The sequence below is a fragment of the Hipposideros armiger genome, unplaced genomic scaffold, assembly GCF_001890085.2.
Source record: "Hipposideros armiger isolate ML-2016 unplaced genomic scaffold, ASM189008v1 scaffold_79, whole genome shotgun sequence".
In the NCBI taxonomy this organism is placed as follows: Eukaryota; Metazoa; Chordata; class Mammalia; order Chiroptera; family Hipposideridae; genus Hipposideros; species Hipposideros armiger.
In genome coordinates this window covers 1,959,076-1,973,801 of record NW_017731429.1, presented here as the reverse complement: position 1 = coordinate 1,973,801, position 14,726 = coordinate 1,959,076, and the positions used below count along the sequence as shown (strand labels likewise).

General features: G+C 38.6%; 1 protein-coding gene across 20 annotated transcripts in view; it reads right to left on the bottom strand.

Annotated features, from left to right (window-relative positions):
• Positions 1 to 6,270: 6,270 nt before the first annotated feature.
• PICALM (phosphatidylinositol binding clathrin assembly protein) overlaps positions 6,271 to 14,726 on the bottom strand; it is a 97,754-nt gene continuing 89,298 nt past the window's right edge. For 14 of the 20 annotated variants that reach the window (XM_019643478.1, XM_019643481.1, XM_019643479.1 and 11 more), the window contains 2 exons: positions 9,317 to 9,419; positions 6,306 to 8,042 (listed from right to left, as the gene is read on the bottom strand). In XM_019643478.1, coding sequence (XP_019499023.1) covers positions 9,327 to 9,419 — 93 coding nt within the window. In that variant the 3' untranslated portion in view covers positions 6,306 to 8,042; positions 9,317 to 9,326. Of the gene's footprint in view, positions 8,043 to 9,316; positions 9,420 to 14,726 lie in introns of all 20 variants that reach the window. The other 6 variants (XM_019643489.1, XM_019643491.1, XM_019643496.1 and 3 more) reach the window with 2 other exon arrangements.

The window sequence follows — 14,726 nt, the reverse complement described above, 5'->3', positions numbered from 1 at the left end:
GTATTCTCGTTGCTTCTCAGAGAAGCTAAGCACAATTCCCTTAGGATCTTTGGTCTATCCTCTGCCAGTATACGTGGTAAGGGGAGCCAGTCTCCACATCTTACCATCTTGTTTTCTCGCTTCATCCAAGTCTCTGTTCAAAAGTCACCTCATCAGAGGTCTCCCTGGATGCCCTCTACAAAATAGCACCAAGTTCTGCTCACATCACTCTGTCCCTTCACTCTTTTTCTCATAGCACTCATCACTCATAAAATACTTGTTCATATCCTATCCTTACAAGAAAGTAAGCTCCATGAAAGCAGAACCTTATGTCGTTTATTGATTCTTGCACCAGAACTCCTGGCTCACAGAAGGCACTTGATGTGTTGAGAGGATGAACAAAGAAGTGAATTTACTTTCATCTTATAGAAAACTCTTCCGGGGCCAATATGCCCTTTGCTTATTGTCTTTTACCTCTTTTAGTTCACAGCCAACCTTCTTGATACCTCTACCTTCTTCCCATTCCTCAGTTCCATGTCATCTGGCTTCTGTCCCTGCCTGGGCAGGGACAGAAGCCAGATATAGCTAAGGCTAAGGTTTAAGTTCCTAACTGCTGGGGACAATGGGCAGGTTTGAGTCTTTGTGCTGACCATCCCCTACTTCAATTGTGTCCTTGTCATCTCTTTCCAGATTATTCTCCAGCTCTGACAGTTCTTTCCTGGTCTCCATTAATCCTTGACTACCCTTTAATAATGAAGATGTTCTCCAAGATTCAACATTGATCTTTTTCTTACTCCACACAATTGTTCCTTTGGTAATCTCAATCACTGTGTCAGATATTCTTCTGTATAAAGTCTTGGGTCGCTGGGAAAGTCATGACGCATTTTTACATTGAAAAACATAGAAAAATACATCATGACTTTCCTGACAACCCAATATTTTCTATAGTTTGAATTACGTTCTTTAGATTTCCAGAAGCGGGATTACATGGCAAAGAATACAAACATTTCTATGCTTTTCTGAAAGGGAGTCCAATTCACAATGCCCCTAAAAAATGGTCAGTCACTAGCTTTCCCTCTCAGGCATGATAGGAATCAAACAGGTAAAATAGGTAACGGGACAGAGAAGTCCAGGGTTGGAACTGTTATAGGCCTTGAATACTTGAGCAGTGAGCTAGACACACTAAAGGACTCCAATAGTTAAAAGTGCAGGATTGAAGGGCAAGGGCTAGAGTCAGCCAGACACATGAATCCCCCATATGATGGGTCACACCCACAGTTCTCAGGAAGCTACATCTGCCAGGGGGCGGGGAAGATTATCAAGTGTGGACGCTGTAAAATGTGTATGCTAAGGTTTGCAATCAAGAAAACATGCCTGAGAAGCTGCTTGAATAATGTGAAACTAAAAATGCCTTGTGGATTGTCTGGCTTTCCATAATACAGGACAAGGCACCTGGGGATTTTCACTAAATCTCAGGACAGTAAAACGATGATGAGTGGAAGGCACTCATTTCTATTGGGTGACTGGTAAAGAACCCTGTCCTCCCAAGCACCTGGGGCCAGCATTCTTTGTCTTCAGTGATGACAACGCCCTCCTTCCATCTCACCTCCAGCAGACAAACCCTCCCCTGAGGGAGGAAATGTCACTGGGCTATCATCCAAAACACCCTAATGTTTCTCAATACCTAGATTATGTTTCGAGCTATGCTTGCTTACAGGAACTGAAAAGGCTTCCCGACCGCAAAGACCAAGGTGCCAAGCACAAAAGTCAAGATGGCAATGGGGCATCGTGTGCAAAGAGGACCCAGCGCAGAGAATAAGTATTCATGCCTAAAAGGAGAAGGCTCCTTCCGAGTAGGGGAGAAGGTGCCGTTAGAACATAGTCTCACCCTTCTCCATTCCTTGATCAAAGAATAGTTTCTCCTCCACTTTACCAAACTCAGTCTGTTTTACTGGTACAAAAGGCACTGGGCAGAAGCACCTTGATCTGGGTCCCTGACCCAGAAAGGTTGGTTACAAAACGTCTCTTCTTACCTTTGGTAGGCCTGGGGATTGTCGGAGTTGGGTAGAGCAGACTGGCCTCTCATATGGGACGATAGTATAAGATTTGCATTGCGTCTCTAATTATCTACTACCTGCAGCTGCAGACTGACCTGTAACTGAGGATGTTGTGTGTTGCAGGGGCGGCTTTAGGGAGCGAAGTAACCCACCAATCTGCCTCCTATTCTTTGACATGGACAATTCCTGTTTTTTAAACTTACGCACTATGCAGCAATTCAAGACATGTCGCCTAGCTAAAACTCCATCCCTAGGTTATTTACCTGGGTAAACTTCTTATAAGTGTAGTTTTCAGGTAAAGGGAACTCTCAAGACTTCCAGTTATAGCCAATTTCCATCCGTACTGGCTTATACTCACCTCAGCTTTAGGTTAGCAAACTCTGCACTCTTGCCCATGTTGTTATATATACAAATGCTTTTTGACAGGCAAACTGGCATCCCCTACACCAGTCAGTATACAGCAAAGTGTTTATGAGCAGGCCTAGAGCCAGACCACAGGGGCTCAGAACAGCTCCATCACTTAGCAGATAAAGATCACACAGTAAGTGACTTACCCTGTCCTTTAGGCCTCAGTTCCCTCATTTATACAACAGGTATAACAAAGGTTGAGTAAATGAACAAATATGTATAAAAGCATTCAGAACAGCCTTACACTGGGAAAGCACTGTTGTTTTCATTTAAAATTTTCAGTTATTACTAAAGGTGAACTTTTTTCATTAGTCATTTTTATTTCTTCTTTGGTGAACTGTTTTATCTTTTCCCTTCCTATCTGAGATAGTGAGCTGTACTTTCATCTCTGTATAATTCCCTACATGAACCCTTTTTAATTTGGGATTTACGTTGGTATATGCTGGAGAGAATTCTGCCCCGCTTTTACTACGGTGTTAGTAAAACTGCTTTATTAACTAGTGCATCTTCTCTTTAATACTTCTGACACCAGATGTATGGGTTTCCCGCATCAATTACAGAACTCCAGGTGGGTGTCCTATAAGTCTCACACTAACTAGAGTTAGCACAGGCCTCACAGGTTAAGGGCTCAGTTCCACAGATTGCTCCCCACACCCACTTCAGATGTCAATTCCAAGTCCAGGTTATCACCTGTACTTATGACTGACCGGCTATAAATTAGGGTTCCTGTGACTCTCTCCTCCTTGGGTTCCATAATATGCTGGAATGGCTCACAGAATTCAGGCAAACACTTAACATTTATTATATAATAAAGGGTATAATAAAGGATACAGATGAACAGCCAGATGAAGGGATACATAGGGTAAAGTCTGGAAGAGGCCCAAGTGCAGGAGCTTCTGTCCCCATGATTTGGGGCAAACCACCCTCCTGGAAAGTGGGTATTTCACCAACCTGGAAGCTCTCCAAAACCTTTAATATTGGGATTTTTATGGCAGCATCATCACATAGGCATGATCATTAATTCAGTATCCAGTCCCTCTCCCCTTCCTGGAGGATGGGGTCGTGATTTAAAGTTCCAAGCTCTAATCATGGCTAGGTCTTTTTGGTGCCCATCAAGAGTCACCTTATTAGAACAAAAGACATTCCTATCACCGGGGAATTCCAAGGGATTTGTGTCAGGATCTGGTGTCAAAGACGAAATATTAGAACAAAGGATGCTCCTAGTGCTCTTATCACTTAAAAAATTATAAAAGTTCTATGAGCTCTGTGCCAGGAACTGGGGACAGAGATTATAACATTTTCTCATCATCTTACATCATCCCATTTTGTTCACGTTTCTTTTAGGCCAGTATGACACCATTTAATTTATTGTAGCTTATAAAACAAAGTGAACCATCATTCCTTCATTTCTACTTTGGAAGTACATGATGCAAATTCTGTCCATCATGAATTAAGTTCTGCCTATCAGTAGTTGTAAACGATTAGCCCCTAGGAACAGTTGTTATGAACACCAGTGTAATGGGTGTAGCCTTCCTTGCATCTACCTCTTAAGACCTGCGTGCTAGGCTTTTGTGCGACAGGTCAATGAATCCTCCTACTGCAGTGCCTCTGCCTCCGCCAGGCCCATGAAGCTGCCCCTCAATAATTATGTGCAAGTAGGGCTTTTCAGTCCCGACTCTACTTCAGGACATAAATGATCAGAGAAAAGCAGATTTCGTTTTGTGCCTTTGAAGTCGGTTGGCCACTAAACTAGTTGGCAGGGGCAGTGCAGTGTGCTTCATGCTTCCATGTAAAGCGTTCTTGAAAGGCTAAGGAAATCCATTTAAGTTCTGCACATTAGCGCAGACAGCTTGGAGTCCAGGTGCGCGAAGGGGATTTGGGGCTGCTCGCTTCTCTGGATATTTCCTTTGTACAGCCTCAGTCAAGGGCAAGATAACTCAACACGTGTTTATCAGTAGTACAGGACTGCTGCCAACTGCCCAGGCTAGAGGGAGACAGGCAGGGTGTCTGACTGTGACCAGACAGGGGAGGGTTAGCTCCCCAGGGGATTCTTACATTGCAATTTTCATTTCAAAACCAACTTTGGAATTAGATTTTGTAGCTGATAAAGCAAAAGCGACTTGAATGAGAACTTACTAGGAAACAAAGTTTCCACAAAAGTTTCTTCTTGCTTTTCTCTCCTTCTGTCAGCCTATAATCGGTTTAATCTACCTTGATTTAAGATAGTCACATCTGCCCCAAAATAAATACCACAGAAAGAACTTTTACACAACTGTTGACAATGTGGGTACTTTCACACAGCACAAAAACCACACCTGTGTGCTACATCAGTAACAAATGGGGCATTTACTAAAGTGCTTATACCAAAATTAGACTAGAAATACCAGCTAGTGACAGAAACATTTGATTGGTGACACACCAATAGCGGCAAGAAATGAGCTTGAGATTTTCTGGGAGACTGCATGGAAGATACCACTGCAGCCTTCCCATTGAGAGCTTCCTCAGACAGCAGAATTCCAGAAGGGCTAGTCAGACCCATGGAAGGTAGCAAGTGGGGCAGAACAAAGATCTGAACTTGCTGCTGAGGCTGCGAATGGAGGTTGTGGCGCCACCTTTTCTGGAAGGGGAGAGTAACTTCATTTGGCTGAGTGCTGTGGCCTCTCCATACACTCTGTGACCCAACTACTGCTGAACACACAGGAGCCACACTCATTTTGAATAAAGACATTTTGTTTTTCTCCATGCAGTGTTGAAGAATAAGCATTTGCACAAGTACTCTGAATTCTCAGAATTTGGAACACGTTTGTTGATGATGATGAACAGAGAAAGGCCTTGAAATACTTTAGTTCAAGGAGAGACTTATCCCATTCCAGGGTCATATTTTGTTGGCTTGTAGAGAAGTAAAAGATTTCTTGTCTAACAAGTCCTCTTAATTATGGATTCTCATAGTTGCTGGTTAAAAAAAGGATCACTTAAAAAACTGAATAATAAGGTGTTAAATCAAAAGCAAACATTATATTGAAAATGATTTGGGATGGGTATAGCTGCTGTCTGCTAATAATAATCTCTCTCTCTCTGTTGCCACCACCAACTTTGCTAGTTGGCTAGTAAGATGGTCTGGGCATTTACAGGTTTATAACCTGATTTAGTTATGCATTCAACAGCTTATTACCTCATTTGTTGTACTTTGATAAAAGTTAAAATGATCATATGTTTTGTATGTTTCCTTGTCAGTGATGTCTGGGCATCAGAAAAGGAGGCAGGAAATGTGAACCACAGGAGAAGACCATCTGGGAACAAAGAATGGTCACCAGTCTAGACAACAGAGGGAAGACAATTCCCTTTTCAGTTTATACATTTGAATTAACAACAGCAGGTCAGAGAGAGAACAATGAACCATGAAACCAAAGAAGCGGTTTCTCTGCCTGTTAGCTTATCAATCTGAATAAGTTCCTTTTCTAGTTCCTGATTTTAATCTGTAAAATGAGTAAAATGTGGATAATACCTATCCAACAAGCCCAAAAGTTGTTCGAACAATAGATGGAAATGTTTATGCAGCATCTTCACAAACTGAAACATACTAAAAAAAATAAGGTAATATAAAAGGAACAAGCTGTAGACCTTGAATATAACATTCACTCAAACACCAGTAGAAACAAATCAACATCTGTGATAATGTTAAGGAAGTTAACTTACAAAAGTACAATTTCCCAAGTTTATAAGAAAATGGTTTAATAATTGTGAAACTTAAAAACTGGTAAAATTAACAAAGTATATATTGGCTAAAGACTATTTTTTTCCAACCATGGCAAAAATTATGCAAACATTTATCAATGCACAAAGCTTTTAATCCCTCTATTATGTACTCTGAATCCTATTTATTATTCAGTATGAAACATGATACAGTCAGAGGTTTCTTTGGCAGACATAATCACATGCATCAATATGTCAAACTCAAAGCATTTCCTCCTTAAACTTACCTGACCAAAGGCATCTGATCAAAAGACAAAAATGAACAATTTTAATAAGTAGTTCAGTTTATCAATAAGAGACTTAGAAGGTAACCAAAAGTACAAAGATAAATCTTTTTTGGAAATTAAGTTAAAACAGAAAGTAATTTTACATTTTATTAAATCAGCAAATATAGTTACCTGCATATACTTTCATTAGCAAAAAAATAATGATACTGATGATAAAGGAAAAAAGAAAATGCACCTCACACCAGAATAACATAACAAAAGTTTGTGGAAGCTGCATTTTATTTGAAAATCCACCCATTTTTGCTAACATACATTTTAATATTGTAAACAAAAATAGAATCTGCAGAGACAATGCAACAAGTAGGCTTAAACTCATGTACAGAATTGCTTTCCTACAACAAACTGTCCTTCTTAAGGCCCCTCTCAACCCAAATGTTAAGATGTATTTACACAAAGCACCGATCAACAGTGCAGTTTATTTCTTCGTTAACTAAACTCTTGGCTAGACATTAACTTTAAAGATATTATTTCCCCTTATTTAAAAGGTACATGATCATAACATGGCATGAGCCAAATAAAAGATTCAAGGATTTTTGTCCCCTTCCCCCGCCCCCCATTAACACCTCCTAGAGTTTTACTGAGAAGAAGGAAAGTCTTGAAGTGAAAGCAATTCCTCACATTCATTTTGGAAAGGCCCTAATATCAAATGGAAAATAATGACATGCCAAGCACAAAGCAGTAAATTTCCTTCCCGATGCACTAATGCCGAATTTAAAATGTAGTGCTTTTCCTAGTCAGTGAACTGTTCCCTTGCAAAATCCTAGGCACAGAATTGACTATACAGATTAATGCATTTATAATGCTTCCCTAAATTCCACAGGGACTGAGAATTCTTATACGATTCAGACCTATGGACTTGCCTTAAAATATTTAGTGCTCTGTCAGCTGAAAAGCATTCTGAATCAGATTCATTCTTGTGGATAAAAATCAAACATACTGTATACATCCATACTCATTTTCATAAGGAGGTTTGATACAATATTAATGTTACGTAAATTGATAATCATAAATAAATACAAATACTTAAGGAATGTCTACTGCAAACTGAATATATATTTTTTAAAAAAAAGAAAAGTTAACTTTAGTTACTGCTTCTGTATTGTGAGGACTGGAGAAAAGAAAGATGCTGCACATTAGGAGTTATGATTTTGAGTCCCCCAAAGAGGCCTGTTGCGTTACAGTCAAGGACAGAACTCTTCTCTCCAGCCAGCTTTTCAAAAACAAATGTCATTTTCCAAATAAGGGCGTTTCTTGGTAGGTTACTGATTATGGGTATTAATAGGAGTTGAAAGAACTGAAGGGTTAGTCACCGAAAAGACAGCTCTTAGTCGGAAATCATGGCAATTCTTGGCTTTATAAACTGTATTGATACATTCTCCTATAGACTAGTCCCAATTTCCTTCCTGGGCCTTCACTGGGTTACTGTAGCATTCTAATGGAAGAAGACAGTTTAAGAGACAGCAGTTTGGATTTTGCTGGAAGTTAAGTATTTGCTGCTGGAGCACTTGATTTTTTTGGAATAATTCCATTCTCTTCCATCTAGTTACATAAACTGTATCTGGAAAAAAAAAAAGCCATAATTTAATTCATTGCACTGTAGGATGTCTTCTCACAAATAAGAATGCTTTGTGGCTTCTACCATTCAACTGGCCCAGAAGTGTTCATAGCATATTTATCACAAACCCTGATTATAAAACAAAGTCAGTATTATGTTTATCATGTGCCAGAACTCAATACTTGAAGCATAATTACAGGGCCTTCCGAATATCTTCCTTATTACTAAAAACCAAGGGGTAGAAGAAGACAAATGAACAATTTTCCCATGACACGTTCAGAAAATCTCTCCATGAACACAAATATTCCATGTAAAAATCTTTTTTAGGAAAGCAAAATTTGAAATATTACTTCCAAATGATATAATAAAATTAGATAATTAAGGGAATAGTAATATTATATTTACTAAATAATTTCTTTACTAATATAAACAAAAATCTGAAAGATCTACAAAGGAAAAATTTTCAATTGGGTGTCACTATTCACTCAGATAACTTCATGATATCCCTTAAATTGATCATCCACAGACATTACTGAAGTAGAAGTGCTAATAAAATGTTGAATCAGGAGAGTACAAACTCAAAGAAGGTGTATGTACACTGGGGCTACAACACCAAGAAGAACAAATTACACTGTCTTCCAGTAAAAAGAGGCAGTGTGGAGCAAATGCAGAATCCTTCTATCAAAAAGGGCCTAAGGATTCACTTGCCCTTAATTTAAAAAAATAGGAAGCTTGGGTTTGTTTGTTTTTTTCAGTTGGGGGGAAAGGGGAAATGTTACTATTTTGAGATGAAAAGGCGAGAATAAAAATATAACCCTTTAAAGAATTGTTAAAATGCAGTTTTCACACTATTTCTGGCCATTATATTAAAATTGGAGATGCTCCTAATCAAGCTCTAAGCCGATGTGTAAAATTGTATTGTTCCCATAATTCTTCTAGGACTGACTGAAACACAGTTTTTAAGGGTGGTGTTTTTAAGGGTGGTAACTTGATCTCATCCATGTGCTGTGAGCAATGGATGCTTATGTGCAAACATGAGAGATGGTCCTTTGATTTCACACCTTCTAATTACATTAAAAATATTTTCCAAAAGTTGTTTGTCCTTATATCCTATTGTGATGTTTTTACTCTTCACCCAAAGAACAGAGGAGGAGGAGGAAGAGAGGGGACCTGGAGTCCTTTAAAGAAACTAAGCAGAAGAGTGAATGGTGCTTAATGTTTGATGATTATTTTTTTGAAGTATTTAAGTCCCCATCTCCCCCAACAAGCAGCAATACCTAAAGTGATTTATAAGAAATCCTCCAAAGAGAGCTCTGCAAAAGGGTCCTTTCCTGAGGCTCTGTGAGGACTGTGACTGGAGGGGCTGGATGTTGCCGACAGCTGGGGGAAAAGAAGACAGAGAGAGGGAAAGAAAAAAAGAGCTCAGAATGACAGAACATGAAAGCAGGAAATGTAATGAAAGAAGAAGTGGTTTTTGTTTTGCCATCTTTAATAAACATAAAGGCAGCCTTTGTAGAAAATGGATTAAAACAAAAATTTCAGTTGCATGTCAAGCTAAAGGGTATCCAATGGCATGCATTTTTCAGAAAACAAATTCTTGTTTCTGAAAGTCCAAAGGAATAGTCTTTTACCCAAAAAGGTCGATATAAGCTGACCCACGGTTAAGACTTTTATTCTATGTGTGACTGGGGAGGGGAAGAAGTGTATAATTATGTTGTTTTTGTTAAACTGAGGGAACATGGCTTCCCTGTCCAGGCTGTCTGTCAAAAGCTGTGCAAACTCTGACCTCAGTCCAGATTCAACACATCTAGCTCCAACATTCTTTCCTTCCTTCCCCACAAGAGGTGGAAAGTCCTGTCTCAGTGCTCACACTCCTGCACATAGAGGTGGTTCCTGCCTGGTTATCTAGCCATGAGCTGACACGTATGCTTCTAAGGTCACTTAGTCTAACTGCCCACATATGGCCATGAATAGAGAGAATTAAACTTAAGATTTTTGATTCTGCTTCCTGCTTGAATATGTTTGCTTGATTCTTGGAATGTTCTATCATTTAATTTGAATATACAGTAAGGCAAGCAGACTGAATTCAGTAACTTTATTCCCTCAAAGAAAGACAGTTCCTCAAGAACCAAGATGTTCATTTTCATATAGGTATCTCCTTCAGTATTTCAAACCAATCATTAGCCACGTTAGTTTGAAACAAACTTTTAATTTGTTTTCCTCCCTCTGCACAAGACTGCAGAGTCATGCAAGCACTGAGCTGTTACAAAATCAGCTGTCCTTTCATAAGCATTAAATCAAAGTTGACTAAGTGGAAATAGTTTCAATTCATACTTCAACATTCAAATCCTGTTAAGGATTTTAAGCCCCCAAATCTGTCTTTGCTGGTCCAAAGTGATCTCATTTCTATCTTTTTACTTAAAAAAAAAAAAAAGTACAGAGGATGAATAGCCAATGACTTCCAGCAAATAGTACATCACCAGTATATGCAATTTGTTGTTTTGGATGCCAAGTTCAATTTATAGGCTTAGAAATCATCTCTACTTATAGGAGTGGTTGAGTCATTTACCTTATTTTCAGAAATAAATGTTCAAAAACAATGGGAAGGATGATGGAATTACACATGCAGCTACAGATGGGAGGACAGGGCAGCATGTCTGGGTTTGGGGATTCAAATATCCATACAGAGACAGATTAAGGTGCAACTTAATTGGAAAGACGTCTCCTCCTCCCCATTCAGATCAACCATGGATAACCATTCAGAAGCCGAAGGGCTTTGAGTAAAGCTATCATCAATTGCTTCTCGGCCTTTTGACTAAGATCAAGTGGAAAGTGATCATCAGTCACTGATCTGGAGGAAGTCTAAGATTAACTAGTTTTTCCTTCAAAACAAATTTTTTCTTTCACTTGAAGTTAAAACAAAAACAACAAAAACCTTGCTTACAGCAGAGAGCATCCAAAATCACAAGTCTCCTATGCGAGCCCCACACTAACATGTCTTCTTAAATCACATGTTTTCATGAGAGCAACAGTCTGAAGACCTGACAGTCCTGGAGGAAGATGCTCCTGAAGAATATGGTCAAAGGCAACATTTTTATTCATCCCAATATATGAGCACGCTGCTAGAGAGAAGTCCTACAGGCTTATAAATAATGTTGAAGAGGATCAATTTTCCTTGGGAGAGTAAATGCTGGTTTCTAACTACTACTACTACTACTACTACTCTTAAATTGGCAAAATAATTACACGTACGTATGTCTCACATCTATAAACCTATAGCTAAATCAAAACATGAGAAAATAGAGCTTAATATTCCTGCAGTAAGTTTTATACCATCAATACCCATCTCAAGTAGATGAGGCTGTGGCCCAGACTGGTTTGGCTGACTGCAGAGTGTCAAGGGCAGGGCCACACAGCAGCCCTTGACCATCTGGTCCCACCCCTTCCTGGCACCTGGACCAAAGCACAGGCGCACCATGCATTGGTGAGAAAGTAGTCAGCTCAGAGAGTAAGTGAGGAAAGAGAAGGAAGGAAAATATGCTGCAATAGCACAATTAGTGCTCCAGGAAAGTGGCAAGAACAGACGAGCATGAAGAGGCAATAGGATCCTGGTGGGTGAGAAGCAGCAGGATTTGAAGAGCCTGCGGAAGTCTCCTGAAATTACCAGGGCTGATACTCTTTTACTGATCATTCTTGTGAGTACATTAAAAGAACATGTAGGTATGCTAAGCACTGGCGAATTAGAAATTAAAAAATGAAAAAATCCAACTATTATTAATTGTAAAATCACATTTTACAAGCTACCACAAGACTAATTATAATTGAGCATTACAGTTAAATCCCACCACAAAAATGCCATTACAAAACAAACAAAAACAGCCTTTTACGCATTTACTTCAAATAATTTTCTCTATATCAAAATTCCCGCAGAGCTAAAAAAATTAGTACAGCTATCAATTTATTCAAATTAAAGTGACCTATACCACAACTGAATATGCCTTTTAAACAAAGTGGTCAGTCTTGTTAATCTAACACAGACATACATAGTGTCCCTTCTCACTTTATAGGAAAATGAAATACTGAGAAGCAGTGAGAGAAGAGCAACATATAAATAAAAATACTAAAATTTACAAGTAATTAATGATGGCAACTTTTGGTTGAAATTCCTGCACCCCTCCCCTCCAATCAACCTTTAAAAAAATGTGAAAATGAAAAAATAATTCTAACATTACCCCAAATCTTTGCTTTGATCTCCAGAGCAAAGGCTTTTGGTTGTAGAGGGTGTTTAGCACAAAAAAGACATAGTACAGACATCATAAGTTAACTTTAATAAAAGGCAAACATACCTAGGATAAAGCAATTATAAAAAATAATTCTACTGATACACTAAACATCATAAAATAAAAATGGCACCAAAGAAATAAAATTCCAGGTTACAGCAGTCTCAGAAAGTGAGACTAGTGAAATTGAAAGTTATGGTAGAATAAAGGATTGGCTATTTAAGGATAAACTTTGGACATATCATTGGCTGTACTTAAAATTCTTCAAGAAGAAGTTACTTTGCCCCATCTTTACAGTGACTTTTTCAGTCACCCAAAAGCCCGGATAACAACAGCAATGCTGCAGAGACTCCTGTCTTGGCTGGAGAAGCAATGTCAGCACCTGAGGAGAAAAATGGGTGCACTTCCTTTGCCTGGGAGCAGTTGTGTAGAAAGATGAACTGAATCTAATCCCGGCTCTTTCATAAAATGGAGTTTAGATATCTAGACCCAACACCTGTATCCTCTTTTATGACTGTCTTGAGAATAAAATAAAAAAATACATAAAGCACCCAGCACGTATCCTGGCATACATGAGTCACTCAAATAGTTCAACCTTCCCTGCCACCTACAATCAAATGCTCATCTATTCTTATACTACAAGAGGCCCAGCTCAAATGGCATCGAGTCTGCGTTGCTCTTGCTCTTCCGCTGTGTTTCCAGCACTCTGTGTTACTCTAATAAGGGTTGTTTTATTCTGCCATCAACCAGTCACTTGTGCATCCCTTTATACTCACCTTTAGGCTCCTCAGGTGTAGGGAACATATTTTACCTGTCTCTTGTTCAGCAACTAGCAGTCACTTACACATAGTAAGCATTCTATGTGTTGAAAGAAAATGATTTTTGGTGACAAAATAAGCTCTGTATAAAAAATGGTCTCCAAAGTGGGATATTAGAAGAAAATATTAGGACTCTCTTTAATTTTTTACCCTTTTAATATTTCTATTTTTTACATGTTTTTTAATGTACCTAATATATTGTTGTAGGACTATATAAATATAAACATACGTATACTGAGAGTACACGTTTAAAGAATATTTTCCTGATACTGCTGTGCAATAAAAACATTTAGAAATAACGGCTCTACTTAATAGGATTCCACAGAGACAACAGCTATAAGACTGAGTCATGGAATAGTAAGTTGTTTCCTGGAAATGTTTAGAATACAGCCAGGCTATTAGTGGTACATTTGAACCCACTTGCATAGGGATATAAACATACAGTGTGGCATTCCAATATTTTACATTAAAGACAATGCTATTCTTCAGCTGTCTCTGTGAAGTGTGGCTAAAAGAGAGGATTTCTCTACTGTTAAAGGTAGAGGGCCTGCCCTGTAGGTTGAATCTAGTCCCTCTGATAATTTCTTCTTGGGCTTCTGCCCATCAGAAACATCACCAGTTATGCCAGCATTACTCCTGTCACCCTCGAAGCACTGCTCATCTTGACTTAGGGGGCGCTAGACAGTGATATAGAAACATCCCTCTTAGAAGGTATGCTGTTATCCAAACCCCTCTAAAACTGAAGACGACTGCTTGAGTCTACAATAACTTAAAACTGTTAACAAAGAAAAACTATGTTATTCAAGATGGCATTTAATTCACTTCATTAGAATTATGGCAACTTAAATTGACAAAAGAGTTAAACCAAACCAAATTGAAGAGAGAAATAGATCACAAGATTTTAAACTCATGGGTGAAAACATCAACTGACCTAATGTTAAAAAATGAACATCTTCCAAATATCAGAAGTGCTTCCAAGGGTAAGGGAAATCTTTTTAAAGTTCCATTTGATGAATGGGAATCATGAAAACTGACTCAGTTTATCTGAATAAAGTGTTCACTGCTGATTCATATTAAATTTCAAATTCTCACCCCTTGAAACCAAAGAAATTGAAAAGCCAAGGTTTATGTCAACTGGTACTACAAGGCAAAATCATAATTTAAATGCACCTGCAATGTACCACTTATTTGATATTTATTAGAAATACAGCATTTCTGTTTCATTAAAAAAAAAACACAACAATCCAAACTGTATTCCATATATGAACTTGAGGCTGCCTGTTTTTACCTGATTTATATATTGGGCTGCCACTGAAAATGTCTAAGGAGACAGTTCCTTAGACTTAAACATTTTCAAAAAAGATTAGCCCCTCCCCCCAAAACAAATTAGACAGCTTATAAACTATATTAAATTGGACCAAATAAAAATTTTAATTATTGTAAAATAAAGCTTGGTACTTCAGGGTAACACCACCTCTACAAATGTTGCCTCAATTCAGGTGCTGCTAATATAGTCCTGGAGAGTGATGTGTCTGGTTCCTGTGAACAATGTCCCAGCCCATGACCCGTGTGGACAATTCAGGCCCTAA